The sequence below is a fragment of the Bufo gargarizans genome, chromosome 3, assembly GCF_014858855.1.
Source record: "Bufo gargarizans isolate SCDJY-AF-19 chromosome 3, ASM1485885v1, whole genome shotgun sequence".
NCBI classification, from domain to species: domain Eukaryota; kingdom Metazoa; phylum Chordata; class Amphibia; order Anura; family Bufonidae; genus Bufo; species Bufo gargarizans.
The window spans coordinates 468,014,260-468,030,002 of NC_058082.1; the positions used below are offsets into that span (position 1 = coordinate 468,014,260).

The 15,743-nt window shown below is 50.2% G+C and overlaps 1 protein-coding gene across 2 annotated transcripts in view; it reads right to left on the bottom strand.

Annotated features, from left to right (window-relative positions):
• Positions 1 to 13,869, bottom strand: part of ABCG1 (ATP binding cassette subfamily G member 1) — an 85,758-nt gene extending 71,889 nt beyond the window's left edge. For both annotated transcript variants that reach the window (XM_044286731.1, XM_044286732.1), the window contains exons 1-2: positions 13,828 to 13,869; positions 7,057 to 7,300 (exon numbers count right to left, since the gene is read on the bottom strand). In XM_044286731.1, coding sequence (XP_044142666.1) covers positions 7,057 to 7,300; positions 13,828 to 13,869 — 286 coding nt within the window. The remainder of the gene's footprint in view (positions 1 to 7,056; positions 7,301 to 13,827) is intronic.
• Positions 13,870 to 15,743: the final 1,874 nt, after the last annotated feature.

A 15,743-nucleotide genomic window follows, 5' to 3' on the forward strand; every position in this document is an offset into this window, starting at 1 on the left:
GGCAGTGACGAGGCCCATAGCCAGAGCTAATGGGGGCGCCGCGGAGCAGGGCACTGTATGGCGGAATACTTAAAACAGAAAGACGCAGCAAAATACTCATAATAACTAATATACAGCACCCAGGTGAATGTACTGAATAAATCTCACCATACAGTGCCCACATAAAACCACCATACAGTGCCCACATAAAACCACCATACAGTGCCCACATAAAACCACCATACAGTGCCCACATAAAACCACCATACAGTGCCCACATAAAACCACCATACAGTGCCCACATAAAACCACCATACAGTGCCCACATAAAACCACCATACAGTGCCTACATAAAACCAACATACAGTGCCCACATAAAACCACCATACAGTGCCCACATAAAACCACCATACAGTGCCCACATAAAACCACCATACAGTGCCCACATAAAACCACCATACAGTGCCTACATAAAACCAACATACAGTGCCCACATAAAACCACCATACAATGCCCACATAAAACCACCATACAGTGCCCACATAAAACCACCATACAGTGCCTACATAAAACCAACATACAGTGCCCACATAAAACCAACATACAGTGCCCACATAAAACCAACATACAGTGCCCACATAAAACCACCATACAGTGCCCACATAAAACCACCATACAGTGCCCACATAAAACCACCATACAGTGCCCACATAAAACCACCATACAGTGCCCACATAAAACCACCATACAGTGCCTACATAAAACCAACATACAGTGCCCACATAAAACCACCATACAGTGCCCACATAAAACCACCATACAGTGCCCACATAAAACCACCATACAGTGCCTACATAAAACCACCATACAGTGCCCACATAAAACCACCATACAATGCCCACATAAAACCATCATACAATGCCCACATAAAACCACCATACAATGCCTACATAAAACCACCATACAGTGCCTACATAAAACCAACATACAGTGCCCACATAAAACCAACATACAGTGCCCACATAAAACCAACATACAGTGCCCACATAAAACCACCATACAGTGCCCACATAAAACCACCATACAGTGCCCACATAAAACCACCATACAGTGCCCACATAAAACCACCATACAGTGCCCACATAAAACCACCATACAGTGCCTACATAAAACCACCATACAGTGCCCACATAAAACCACCATACAATGCCCACATAAAACCATCATACAGTGCCTACATAAAACCACCATACAATGCCTACATAAAACCACCATACAATGCCTACATAAAACCACCATACAATGCCTACATAAAACCACCATACAATGCCCACATAAAACCACCATACAGTGCCCACATAAAACCACCATACAGTGCCCACATAAAACCACCATACAGTGCCCACATAAAACCACCATACAGTGCCTACATAAAACCAACATACAGTGCCCACATAAAACCACCATACAGTGCCCACATAAAACCACCATACAGTGCCCACATAAAACCACCATACAGTGCCCACATAAAACCACCATACAGTGCCTACATAAAACCACCATACAGTGCCCACATAAAACCACCATACAATGCCCACATAAAACCATCATACAGTGCCTACATAAAACCACCATACAATGCCTACATAAAACCACCATACAATGCCTACATAAAACCACCATACAATGCCTACATAAAACCACCATACAATGCCTACATAAAACCACCATACAATGCCTACATAAAACCACCATACAGTGCCTACATAAAACCATCATACAGTGCCCACATAAAACCACCATACAGTGCCCACATAAAACCACCATACAGTGCCTAGATAAAACCACCATATAATGCATACATAAAACTAACATACGGTGCCTAAATAAAACTTCTATATAGTGCCTAAATAAAACCACCATATAATGCATGCAAAAAACTAATATACGGTGCCTAAGTAAAACCACCATATAGTGTCTAAGTAAAGCAACCACTATAAAGTGTCTAAATATTTTACTGCACCTAAATAGGACCACAAATATTACCGTCCTACAGTGCCTAAATACTGTAATATTACATACAGTGCCTAAATCTATGACCATACGGTACACAAGCAATACTACCATATAGTGCCCAATTCCAAATAACTGTGAAAAACAAGATCATCATACAGTACCCAAATAAAGTAATACCAATAATAATAAAATACACAAATATTACCGCCATATCATATACCGAAATATCATATAACATTCAAATAAAAATAAATAAAAAAGTACCCAAGTATTACCAACATATAGTGTTCAAGTAAATCCACCACACAATAAACAAGTAGTTCTGCCTTATGGTGCCCAAATAGTACTACCGTATAGAGCACAGACAGCACTAGCAGTGACACTGCACTGCAGCCGGGGAGTCCTTTCTTGTTTTGCTCGGGTTATCATCATAAAGCGGTTGTTTATATAACATAATTATGTTATGTTTATACCATACTTAGCTGTCGGCCGAATTCCCCTCATCTGACAGCTCCATTCACGTGCATGGGACTAAGGTGCAATACCACAGATAACCTGTGGACAGGTGTGGCGCTGTTTTTAGAGGAAAACAGCCATGCTTTTCAAATCCTGCACAACCCCTTTAATATAAGCACCCGAACACGTGACTGGACACAGTATAACGTACCAGCGTGTGTGAGCTCCGCACTAACCCCGCAGGACCGGCTCTGCATTTCAGAATGATCAGGATTTTAATTGCCTTATAATGCACGGAGGCAAACCTCTCCCCAGTCATGTCTTGCAACCTTACGGGATACTGCCGGCTTGGTTAATTAAGCTGAAGGCTCAGATCAAGGCTGTAAGCACAGGCAAATGCAATAACAATGGCAGTACAGATGTAGCAGAGCTGAGTTTGTGGCGGTTACAGGATACGTTATCTGGTGCATTATCTTAAATGAGGCTCTACCTAACGTCACCTAAATGGTAAGTAAAATCCAGCCTCATTGTGATACATCTTCATTACATTATAACTTGTTTTCTCTCATGGAAACTGTCAACAAGTTGCTGTTGATGGATCTAATGGTAGCTTTAAAAAAAAATAAAAAAAAATGACGATTATTATTATTCTTGTGAATACCCAGAACCCTGGGATTACCGCGTAGGAAGGCGTCAAAGAGGCATCTCAAGGACGAAATGACAAGAAAAAACCTAAAATACTAAACAGACAGACAATATGACAGAAGCTTGCTGATGGTTTCCACTTGCTGTACGTTGCACCGAAACAAACTGAATATAAGAAAAGACGAGCTAAAATATAAAGTAAATTCAACGGACTCCCAAGGAAAGCTGGGTGACAACCTCCGCGGGGGCTGTAACGGTCCTATCGCCCCTCACCCAGCTTTTCCCCAGAACTAGTAAACGGATAGATACACACATTTTAACAACTTGACGGCTCCAGCACTTCGGTTTGGTTCGCGCCAAAGTTTGCGCATCCGCGGGGGAGGGACACAAGTGAGCGGGACCTTCAAAGTGGCGGGGCTTGTGCATATTTGCATAATGGGAGGGGCTTCCGTGCACTCTCTTTGATAGAACTATAAAGTGACGGCTGGTCTACGAGAAGCTGTCAGGCCATGCTGGGGCTTGTAGTGTCACAGTCCCTTTGGCACATTTCATAGAGTCGCAGAAAGCTTTACTGTTTTTTTTAAATGGTACAAAATGTTCTTTTCCACACAATTTCTAGCCTGTAATTGGCACTTACGGACGCTGGAAGTGCCCGGCTGCGGAGATAATGGCCTCCTGTCTGCGGGTACAGCGCATTTGACTCACAGCCTTTACAAAAGGATCCTTTAAGATGCAAAGTGGCAGATGCCACAACTCAGCGTCCTCCACGGCTTCTCATCTCTCACCGCCCTTCGCACTGTCACCCAGCTTTCCCAGGTGCTTGGCCACAGTCACATGACCTGACAGATGTGCCCATCAGGAGTCTGGGAAAGCTGGGTGACAGCCGGCGGGCTGACTAGGCCCCACGAGAATAAGGGTCACAGGATACACTGCGGCTCTGGCCACCTCCATGGTCACCCAGCTTTCCTAGAGACAGATTTAAAAAAAAACGTATTCCGGTTTCACTAAATGTTGTCTATCAACTCCTCGAGGTTATAAAGATCTCTGCTTGCTGTCATTCATTCAATGATGGATGTAGTGTTAGATTGGATTTACGCTCCCCTATTTCTTGGATGCTTCGCGGGCATCATCAATATCGGGCCGGCTCCCAGCACAGTCACCTACAGTCTGAAGGAATCTGTGTTGGTCCCATGTTCCTATGTGCCAGCATTGCTGAGAACAATGATGGTTTAATATATGCAAATGAGCCTCTAGGTGCAACGGGGGCGTTGCCGTTACACCTACAGGCTCTGCGCCCGCTGCACTTTGATTTACAGGACCAGGCAGTGAAAACATCCTCTAGGTGTAATGGTAACGCCCCCGTTGCACCTAGAGGCTCATTTGCATATATTAAACCATCATTGTTCTCAGCAATGCGGGCACATAGGAACATGGGACCAACACAGATGCCGTCAGCTGCCAAGCGCACATGTAACAGGTCAGCCAGTGTCATAGGGACAAAACTGCTGACAGATGCCCTTTAAGTCTTAAATCCCCATCGGCTTGCTGTCTGTGAATGCCAACACTCTCCTTTACAGCCAGACTCTGTTCTAATACAGAGGCTTTGTTACAATTGTATCCAGTGTAAACATGATTCATACTGGATACATTTTATCTCATTTGTAGCAAAGCATCAAACACAATGGTTAAGTGCAGACACAGGTCCGGGTGGGTTCACACCGGCGTTAGGGAGTCCGTTATGGAGTCCGTTATAATGGAAAATAACGGAATCCACAGGACGGAATGCAGAACGGAAGACATTAAAGAGGCATTCCGTTTTGCTCCGTCCTAATAGAAGTCTATGGGAAAACATAACGGAACCGTCTGGGTGCCGTCGACGGGACTTTGTTTTCCGTCTTGCATAACGGGACCCAGACGGATCCGTTTAGATTCCCATAGTCTTCTATTAGGACGGAGAGCAAACGGAATGCCTTCTAAAGGCGTCCGTTGTGCATTCCGTCATAATGCAAGTCTATGGGCAGCAAAACGGATCCGTCCTTCCGTCTTATGGATTCCGTTATGTTCCGTTATAGCCCTGTTATAACGGACTCCATAATATGCTAGTGTGAACCCTTATAGGTGCATTCACATCACCGTTTAGATTTGCATTCTTCTGTTTCGTCAGAAGAAGAGAGAGAGAGAAAAAAAAAAAAGATTTTTGCGGCTCAGAGGCGAACCCATTCACTTCAATGGGGCCGCAAAAGATGCGGACAGCACTCCGTGTGCTTTTTGCATCCGGTGCTCCGCAAAAAAAAATCACCTGTCCTTTTCTTGTCTGTTTTGCGGACAAGAATAGGCAGTTATATCAATGGCTGCCCGCGCCGGTCCGCAAATTGCGGAACGCACACGGACGCCATCCGTGTTTTGCAGATCCGCAATTTGCGGACCGCATAACACACAACGGTCGTGTGCATGAGGCCTTACACTGATACATTGTAACAAAACATTCCCCCAATGAGACATCTGCGCCTCTAAAATGGGGCCGTCTATGCCAGATCCAATAGTGACGAACTCTCAGCTGTGATAAGCTCTGATTAGAAAGCTGCACACTGGACCCGGTGGCTCAGTAGTCACGCTCCCCGCTCCTCCTGCCACCTGGTAAGTGACTTCTAGCAATGAGGGGTGACACGTGGGGGAGCGGGGAGATGGCACGCACTGGGATGGCGACATTTTCTGATTCATCGCTCCTATGATAAGGCAGCGGGCTGTAATCACGGGTAAGAATACTGTACTTAGCGAGATTAGGCCCTGAGGCGACATGCAGCCCGCGCCGACTTCATAACCTTCAGACCAGCCTGTAATTTACTGCTGCAGGTAGCGGAGCCATAGTCAGAGGTGCAGCGATGGGGCGTCAGTGAGCGCCACTTTACAGACAGAACGCGGCTTCCTCCTTTATTATGTGTGAAACCCCGCAAAGGGGACGCCCCCAACCCTAGTAGGTGGGTGGCAGGGGCTGGAGGCTACAACATCCCCTTTAGCAGTTTCTGCAGCTTTTACCATCTGCTGGATAAGGGGCTTTTTGTCCGCGTCCGATCCGCCTTTTTTTTTGCGGCTCGGATACGGTCCCATTCACTTCAATGGGGCCGCAAAAGGCGCAGGCAGCGCACCATTTACTGTCCGCATCCGTATGCTCCGCCAACAAATATTACGGACAAGGATAGGACTGTTCTGTAGAGGGCAGGGCGTTCCATTCCGCAAAATACGGAACACACACGACCACCGGTATCCGTGTAAGACAGGGTACGGTCGTGTGCATGAGCCCTAAACGGTAGATCGTGGGGAGTCTTACCGCTAGGATTCCCACAATAGATGACCTGGCCTGACCCCCCCCCCCCCTTCCCCTAGTCACAAGACCCAGTCGCTCCATTCAAAGTCTATGGCACTGGTCCAGCAGTCGGACCGACACCAATTTAGAATTTCGGTGATAGCAGACCGGAATACCCCTTTAAGGCAGAAACACCTCCTTTAAAGCTGCTGACCAACAGGTGGCGCTGCAAGAATTTGACTGCGGTGTTTGCACATGTAGCTCTGTGGATTGACTGTCTACAGCAGCCAATCGGAGCTCAGCTTTCCTATCCTCTGGGAAAATGTCAACTGAGCTCTGATTGGTGGAGAAGACAGATAAGGACGGGACAGTATACATTGTTGAAAAGCCCCCCCCCCCAAAAAAGGGTTGATGGTGGCTGCAGTACCAGGAACGGCCACAACCAAATAAATGGCGCTGTGTAAACAATGGAGTCAAAATGGTCCCAAAAATTTCAATTTAAGTGGGAAGAGCATGGTTTCATGAGGTGGTGCTTGAGGACATTTTGGTCCTCTCTACCCCCTTGGGTTACAGCATTTCATGCAACTGAATGGTATTCACTGACAGCAAGAACACGCAATACGTTGCGTCGAGGAGCCTCCAGAATCTATCGTTACCTTTCTTTTTCCACCACGGCCCCTCGGGGATGGAGAAGGAGAGATCCTTGAATTCGATATTGACGGCCGGCCTCCGGGGTAGCGAGGAGAAGCGCTGGGCTTCCGTCAGGTAGTTGTCCACTTTTTTTAAGTGTCCATTAAGCAGGGGGGTGTCTTGATTTCCGGCGCAGCCGGAGACCACCTCGTCCAAGGACACGCACACGGACTTCGTGTCTGGCATTGCGGCGGCGGGGATGCTGGAATTCTGCGAAAAGAGGACAAAAATCATCAGTGTAAATCAAGATAATGGTAATATTTAAAGGGCCAGCGTCCCTCCACATGTGGGTGCCCACGTGGTCTTTATGCGGCCCTCTGGGTTAGACACCCCATTTTCAAAATACTTCTTCGATAACAGAGGGGGCATCCCTCATTTAGGACGCCCATCAATTAACTGTAGCACGGACCGCGTTACACGGACCGTCCGTTGAAGGCAAGGGAGCTGTGTAATGCCTCAGTTCTCCAGTGGTGGCGCTGTAGGAAAACTGATCACGTGCTGCAGGGTTCCCTCACTGATCGCAGCTGATCGCTGGGGGTCCTGTGATTTGCTTATTGGCCGGGGATCTGTCCAACAAAATGGAGCTATCAAAAGGGACCGGGCCCCTTCTTGCTTGGACCAGTTGGAAGAAGCTAACCTATGGGCCCTCTAGGCGAGCTCCTTAAAGGGTCTGTACAGGGCTAGAAAAAGATGGCTGCTTTCTTCCAAAAACAGCACCACACCTGCTCACAGGTTGCATGTGGTATGACAGCTCAGTCCCATTCACATCAATGGAGCTGAGCTGCAATACCTGACACCACCTATGGAGAGGTGTGGCGCTGTTTTTGGAGGAAGGCCTAGTCCTAGACACCCCTTTAAGGGGGAATTTCACTTTCAGCAACTAAAAATGTAGTTATTCCTCAAGGAAAACTTCTGTATATTTTTTTAATATACCTTGTGTATTATTGCTGTCAATGAATGGAAAGTTCTAAAAATGACATGGGTCTTTTTAGTCATTAGCTTCTGTGCCAGACAATCTCTGCTTGCTGTCAGCACATGAAGTTCATAATTATTCCATCGGTGTTCTTTAAGTCAGTTTTTGTGCCACAAAATCACTGCTGGAAATCAGTGAATGGAAACTCTAAAATTCCATAGGTGTTTTTTTTGTTGTCAGTTTTTGAAATTTAAATAAAAAAATAAAATAAAATCCTTTCTTAATTTTTTTTTAAACCCTGGGGGTCATCATGCATCCACTGTATGATTTGTAAGACGCGTGAGTGAATGGCGGCAAAGTATTATCGCCTGTTTTCTTAATCGATTTACAGAATTGATACATTTGTTGCGATTTTCAGACTTTAGCCACACCCTGTTTTTTAGGACAAAAGTCAAATCGACTGGATCTATTAGTGCCGGATACAAGAAAATGGCGCCATATGGTAAATTGTAGTATTTTTCCTGCCCTGGCTGCAGCTCTTTCTGATGTTCTCCGCCCGCCAGATTACACAACGCTCGGCCGGGGCTCCGTGGCATCCGATCCGCTGGACAAAAAGTTCAAATCTTTCTCGTCTGGTTCTCAATGATCGAATATCTCCCCCGAGGGCACAAAGACAAAACCCCAGGGATCGGGTTACCCCGCTGGAAAACACAGCAAATCACGAGAAAAAGGGTCGTATTCTGCCGCCTATTGAAATGCAGCAGGATTGAAGGCGGCCAAGACATGAAAGAACGTGCTGAGTGTCCCCGCACCTTCCATGGAGGCTGCGTATTGTAGAAAGATCCAAAACCCAACCCAACAGGAAGGTAGGGGGCCGGGGGTTTAAAGGGCACTGACCCCCACAGTGATCGTGACCACCATTTATAGCTTCTGCTCCGGTGACAAAACCAACGGCAGCCATGTTTGTTGTCAACATCACAGAAACTGAAGGGAAGACAGTCCCTAGGACAGTTATGGCGAACCTTTTACAGACCGAGTGCCCAAACTGCAACCCAAAACACACTTATTTATCGCAAAGTGCCAACACGCACTTTAACCTGAATGCCAATATAGTATATCTTCCATGTACTTTATCATGTAGCTGTAATAGCCTGCCTACATTCAGTGCGCTGCCTGCGCTGTTCATAGTGAGCCCTGCGCTGATGAATGGCAGGAAAAGTCTAAGGCATACTGGTACACCATACCAGGGAGCGGGTGTCCACAGAGAGGGCTCTGAGTGCCACCTCTGGCACCCGTGCCATAGGTTCGCCACCACTGCCCTAGGACATAATAACGACTGGCGGCAACAATATGGCGGCACATCCTGTTGTCATGCGGGTACCATCCGGCCCATAGTGCACACAGGCTGCGGGTATGAGCCGGCCCATAGTGCACACAGGCTGCGGGTATGAGCCGGCCCATAGTGCACACAGGCTGCGGGTATGAGCCGGCCCATAGTGCACACAGGCTGCGGGTATGCCCTGCACATGGGAGCCTGTATAGGGTATAATAGATTTGTATCATGTCCAGTGGTCGGGTCATGTTGGGGGTTGTAGTGTTCTATATATAGCGTATAATAGATTAGTATTATGGTCATCCTCATTGGTCGGGTCATGTTGGGGGTTGTAGTGTCCAGTTTCTATACTCATGTGGCCTGCGTTATATTATGGTCAGGTTGATGATGTAATATTCTAGATTTCGGGTTAAGTTTAGAGAATATTTGGTGGAATACGTCTGAGGCTCAGTAATGAGCAGGAAGCAGCCAAGTGACTTCAGACTGATGATCGGCGGCGGCTTCTGCTGATTCTAATTATTTGCTGCTTCATTAAGAAACTTTTACTGCTGAGAAAATGTCAGTGAATGAAGAGCTGCGGAAAGAATCATGAACGCAGGAAAACAGGAAAAACGTTTCACCAAACAAATGTTAATAGTAACCTGATCACTTAAAGGGGATCTGTCGCCAGCGCCCTCCCTGCCACAGACACATCGCCCGGGTTCTCCGGATGAAAACGCTGTTTGTCTCGTGTTGATCTGAGGCTCCGCTCCCGAGTTACGACACTTTTTCTTAGTATGCAAATTAGGTCTTTGGTGTAATAAGGCTCCACTCCTGTCTGTGGCCAGATCCTCCATTACTGCTTTGATTGGCAGGGCCAGACAGAGACAAAGCAGTGAGGGAGGGGCTGACCACAGAAAGGGGTGGGGCTTGGGTATAACAACAGAAATGGTAACACCCTCATTGCACCAAAAGCCTAATTTGTATATTAAAAAGTATCACAACTCAGGAGCGGAGCCTCGGATCAACACGAGATAAACGGCTCCTTAATCAGGAGAACCCCAGCGACGTGTCTCTGACAGGGAGAGCGCTGGGGACAGATTCCCTTTAAGGGGTTCTCCACCTTGGACAAGCCACAACCCAGAACAGGAGGCCGGACTCTGCACCACACCCAGAACAGGAGCCGGACTCTGCACCACAACCCAGAACAGGAGCCGGACTCTGCACCACAACCCAGAACAGGAGCCGGACTCTGCACCACAACCCAGAACAGGAGCCGGACTCTGCACCACAACCCAGAACAGGAGCCGGACTCTGCACCACAACCCAGAACAGGAGCCGGACTCTGCACCACAACCCAGAACAGGAGCCGGACTCTGCACCACAACCCAGAACAGGAGCCGGACTCTGCACCACAACCCAGAACAGGAGCCGGACTCTGCACCACAACCCAGAACAGGAGCCGGACTCTGCACCACAACTCAGAACAGGAGCCGGACTCTGCACCACAACCCAGAACAGGAGCGGGACTCTGCACCACAACCCAGAACAGGAGCCGGACTCTGCACCACAACCCAGAACAGGAGCCGGACTCTGCACCACAACCCAGAACAGGAGCCGGACTCTGCACCACAACCCAGAACAGGAGCGGGACTCTGCACCACAACCCAGAACAGGAGCCGGACTCTGCACCACAACCCAGAACAGGAGCCGGACTCTGCACCACAACCCAGAACAGGAGCCGGACTCTGCACCACAAGCCAGAACAGGAGCCGGACTCTGCACCACAACCCAGAACAGGAGCGGGACTCTGCACCACAACCCAGAACAGGAGCCGGACTCTGCACCACAACCCAGAACAGGAGCCGGACTCTGCACCACAACCCAGAACAGGAGCCGGACTCTGCACCACAACCCAGAACAGGAGCCGGACTCTGCACCACAATCCAGAACAGGAGCCGGACTCTGCACCACAACCCAGAACAGGAGCCGGACTCTGCACCACAACCCAGAACAGGAGCCGGACTCTGCACCACAACCCAGAACAGGAGCCGGACTCTGCACCACAACCCAGAACAGGAGCCGGACTCTGCACCACAACCCAGAACAGGAGCCGGACTCTGCACCACAACCCAGAACAGGAGCCGGACTCTGCACCACAATCCAGAACAGGAGCCGGACTCTGCACCACAACCCAGAACAGGAGCCGGACTCTGCACCACAACCCAGAACAGGAGCAGGACTCTGCACCACAACCCAGGACAGGAGCCGGACTCTGCACCACAACCCAGAACAGGAGCCGGACTCTGCACCACAATCCAGAACAGGAGCCGGACTCTGCACCACAACCCAGAACAGGAGCCGGACTCTGCACCACAACCCAGAACAGGAGCAGGACTCTGCACCACAATCCAGAACAGGAGCCGGACTCTGCACCACAACCCAGAACAGGAGCCGGACTCTGCACCACAACCCAGAACAGGAGCCGGACTCTGCACCACAACCCAGAACAGGAGCCGGACTCTGCACCACAACCCAGAACAGGAGCAGGACTCTGCACCACAATCCAGAACAGGAGCCGGACTCTGCACCACAACCCAGAACAGGAGCCGGACTCTGCACCACAACCCAGAACAGGAGCAGGACTCTGCACCACAACCCAGGACAGGAGCCGGACTCTGCACCACAACCCAGAACAGGAGCCGGACTCTGCACCACAACCCAGAACAGGAGCCGGACTCTGCACCACAACCCAGAACAGGAGCCGGACTCTGCACCACAACCCAGAACAGGAGCGGGACTCTGCACCACAACCCAGAACAGGGGCCGGACTCTGCACCACAACCCAGAACAGGAGCCGGACTCTGCACCACAACCCAGAACAGGAGCCGGACTCTGCACCACAACCCAGAACAGGAGCCGGACTCTGCACCACAACCCAGAACAGGAGCCGGACTCTGCACCACAGTCCACATCGGGTCCCAGGACAAGAACTGAAGTGTGAACTCAGCCGTAACCCCCAACAGCACAATAATAAAACCCATGAGACGCGTCAGTCCTAGAAAGAGCCGACGGACACAATCATGGTCACCCAGCTTTCCAGGAAACAGATGAAACCGAACATCTGACAGAAACACATTCATATATATCCGACTCTCTGACCCCTCCACCAGGATGACTTACCTCCTGTAAGTGGCCCTATATGAGATAGATAGAAGGATAGATAATAATAATAGACAGAGAGATAACACGGGTTATTACCACCATACAGTGCAGTAGCTGCAGGACTGTATACATTAGTGGTACACCGGCGCTACCACCGTGACGTCACGCAGCACTCCGTGCGAGCGTGAACGAGCGGCCTTTTCAAACCACAAGCTGTGCCACCGGCCGGGGCAAGCTCTGTACTTTGTATTTTATATAAAAAACTATAAAAAAAAAAACTATAAAAAACTATAAATAACAATTAGGGTTTAACCCCTCAAACCTTTCCCCATCCTGGACGGCACCTAAAAGAAGAAAAGACAGAAAACAGAAAAAAGAAAAAACAAGAAGGACACAGAGGAACAGGCTCCGCAGCTGAAACATCTAGGATAAGGTATTCTATTACTCTGGGAGTTACTGTATCATATACTGTGGGCCTTTATAGTACTGAACAGGCAGGGAGAGCATAAAAGGGGTATACGTCGCGCAGTATCGAACACATATATAAGGATTGTATACATGGTTGTCTTCTGTGACAGGTGTAGGGCTCAGACGGTGCCCTGTGCCCCCCGTGCCCCCCGGCCCTGGCACTTCCCTCTTATATAACGCTGCTGGATGTATTTCCAGGCTGATAGGGAGAGGATGCGCTCGGCAGGCACTGCGCATGCGCACAGCATCCTGTCAAATCCTGGGCTCACAGAGGTAACTATCGGTCAGCTCCGGTCCCCGCAGGTGTCCAGAGGCTGCCCGCCGCCCCTGAAGGGGTTAATCCTTCCTGCCTTGTGCAACCCGTTTCCGATAGCGGGTAATCCCGTTAACCCCTGGCCTCCCGGTCACATTTGCAGCATTTTTTGTTAAAAAAAAAAAAAGGGTGAAAGTTCCGCAATTCCGGCAGCAGATTGTCAGCCGGGCAGGACAGGGTTAACGGCTAATGACAGCCGAGGTGATCCACCTACCTGCAGGGGGACTACAAGTCCCAGGAGGCCACCGACAGTCCTAGGCAGGCTGGAGGACTACAAGTCCCAGCAGGGAGCTCCTGGAGGACTACAAGTCCCAGATGATCCCACTCCAGCGCCCCCCGACGATGCGTGACCTTGGGCACTACGGGCTCCGCACAGGCTGACAGGACCCCGGGTCAGAGGGAGATGTCAACAACGCGGCACTGAGCGGCTGAGGAAGCAGAGCTGAGCCTGTCACCGCGACAGAGCCAGCTCTGCTACGTCTCCAGCGGCAGGCGGCAGCAGGGAGGTAGCAGAGCGGGGGCCGGTAGCGGGGTGCCGGGAGGTAGCAGGCGGGGGCGGCACTCACCATGGTGGAGGGCACGCTGAAGGCGGCGGTCAGGCAGGCCATCCCCGTCCGTGCGCTGTCTACCGCCGCTGGTGCTGAACTGAGCGCTCTGCATGCCGCTCCCGCCCCCGTCCCACCCTCCTCGGCCGCTGATTGGCTGGGCGCCGGGAGCTGGGCGGGGCTTCTGCTGCAGCTAAACGTGCTCTTGTTTTCTTCCCAGTCTCCTTCATGTGTCATCATCTGCACATCGTGCTGCGGGGGGAGGGGCTGAGACATGTCACGTGTATATGAGGGGGAGGGGCTCAGACATGTCACATGTATGTGAGGGGGAGGGGCTCAGACATGTCACATGTATGTGAGGGGGAGGGGCTCAGATATGTCACATGTATGTGAGGGGCTGAGACATGTCACATGTATGTGAGAGGGGTGCAGGCATGTCACATGTATGTGAGGGGGAGGGGCTCAGACATGTCACATGTATGTGAGGGGGAGGGGCTCAGACATGTCACATGTATGTGAGGGGGAGGGGCTCAGATATGTCACATGTATGTGAGGGGGCTGAGACATGTCACATGTATGTGAGAGGGGTGCAGGCATGTCACATGTATGTGAGGGGGAGGGGCTCAGACATGTCACATGTATGTGAGGGGGAGGGGCTCAGACATGTCACATGTATGTGAGGGGGGCTTAGACATGTCACATGTATGTGAGGGGGGGCTCAGACATGTCACATGTATGTGAGGGGGGCTTAGACATGTCACATGTATGTGAGGGGGAGGGGCTCAGACATGTCACATGTATGTGAGGGGGGCTCAGGCATGTCACATGTGTGCAGAGCCGGCGGGTGCCAGCACAGGCAAGAGAACTACAAGTCCCAGGATACAACCAGTGAGACCATGTACGGGCGCCCCGAGACTGGCACTGCCCGGAGGGATTTCCCAGTAACGGTACTGGTTTCTTGATTAGAGCGCTGGGTAGCGGTTCTCCAGGGGTTACAGTCACACTGACGGCATCAGCCGTGGCTCATCTCAGGTCACACTCAGTCTGCAATGTAAGATGTATGATTTCAGGTATAACCAGAGGTGGGGGGAGGGCACGACCGCTATACTGCGGAGGTCTCACTGGGGGAAGATGCCGAAAGTGTGACCCCCCCCCCCCCCATCTTACAAGACCCCTGGGTACCCCTGCTGCCTCTTCCCAGGCCAGGGACATCACGTTGATCAGTCCTGTGCTCTAGGAGCAGCTCAGTCCCATTCAAGTGAATGGGGAGGAGCTGCAATACCAAACCTGACCACTACCCAATGGATGGCGCTGTTCTTGGTAAGCTGCGAGGAGGCCGCTCTTCGAAGAGTTTATGGGCGGGGAGCGCGCCTGACGAGCGGTCATCAATACCAGAATCTTGGGAAAAAACTCTTTAAAGGGAATCTGTCCCCCAATTTTGGACTGAGCCGTCCTCCAGATGAGGAGTCCAGATCACTATTTGTTATTTCCCTCCTGCCTCCTGTCTGTCAGCGCTCAGAGCTGCACTGAAATACATGGTCAGGACTGCTGCGCGTGCGCACAGGAGTCCTCTGCATTAGGTTAGCACCGCGCAGCAGTCCTGGCAATGTATTTCAGTGCAGCTCTGAGCGCTGTCCTTATCTGCAGGACTACTCATGTGTTACTGTAGATAACACTCCAAAATCGGGGTGTGCCATCCATAGGGCCCCCATAACAGTACCAACCACTGTGGCCCCATAGTCTCAGTACCCCACCAGTACCAACGGCCCAGTACTCCTATGATTACCAGTAACAATGCCCCCTATAAATACCATGCGTGGTGACCCTTCATGGGCCAGCGACAGTGCCCAGGTTACACATGAGTATCCAAGGACTGCGCATGTACCAATCACTGTGTCCCCCGAGGGCCCGACATCACCAAGCCAATGGGGGGGGGT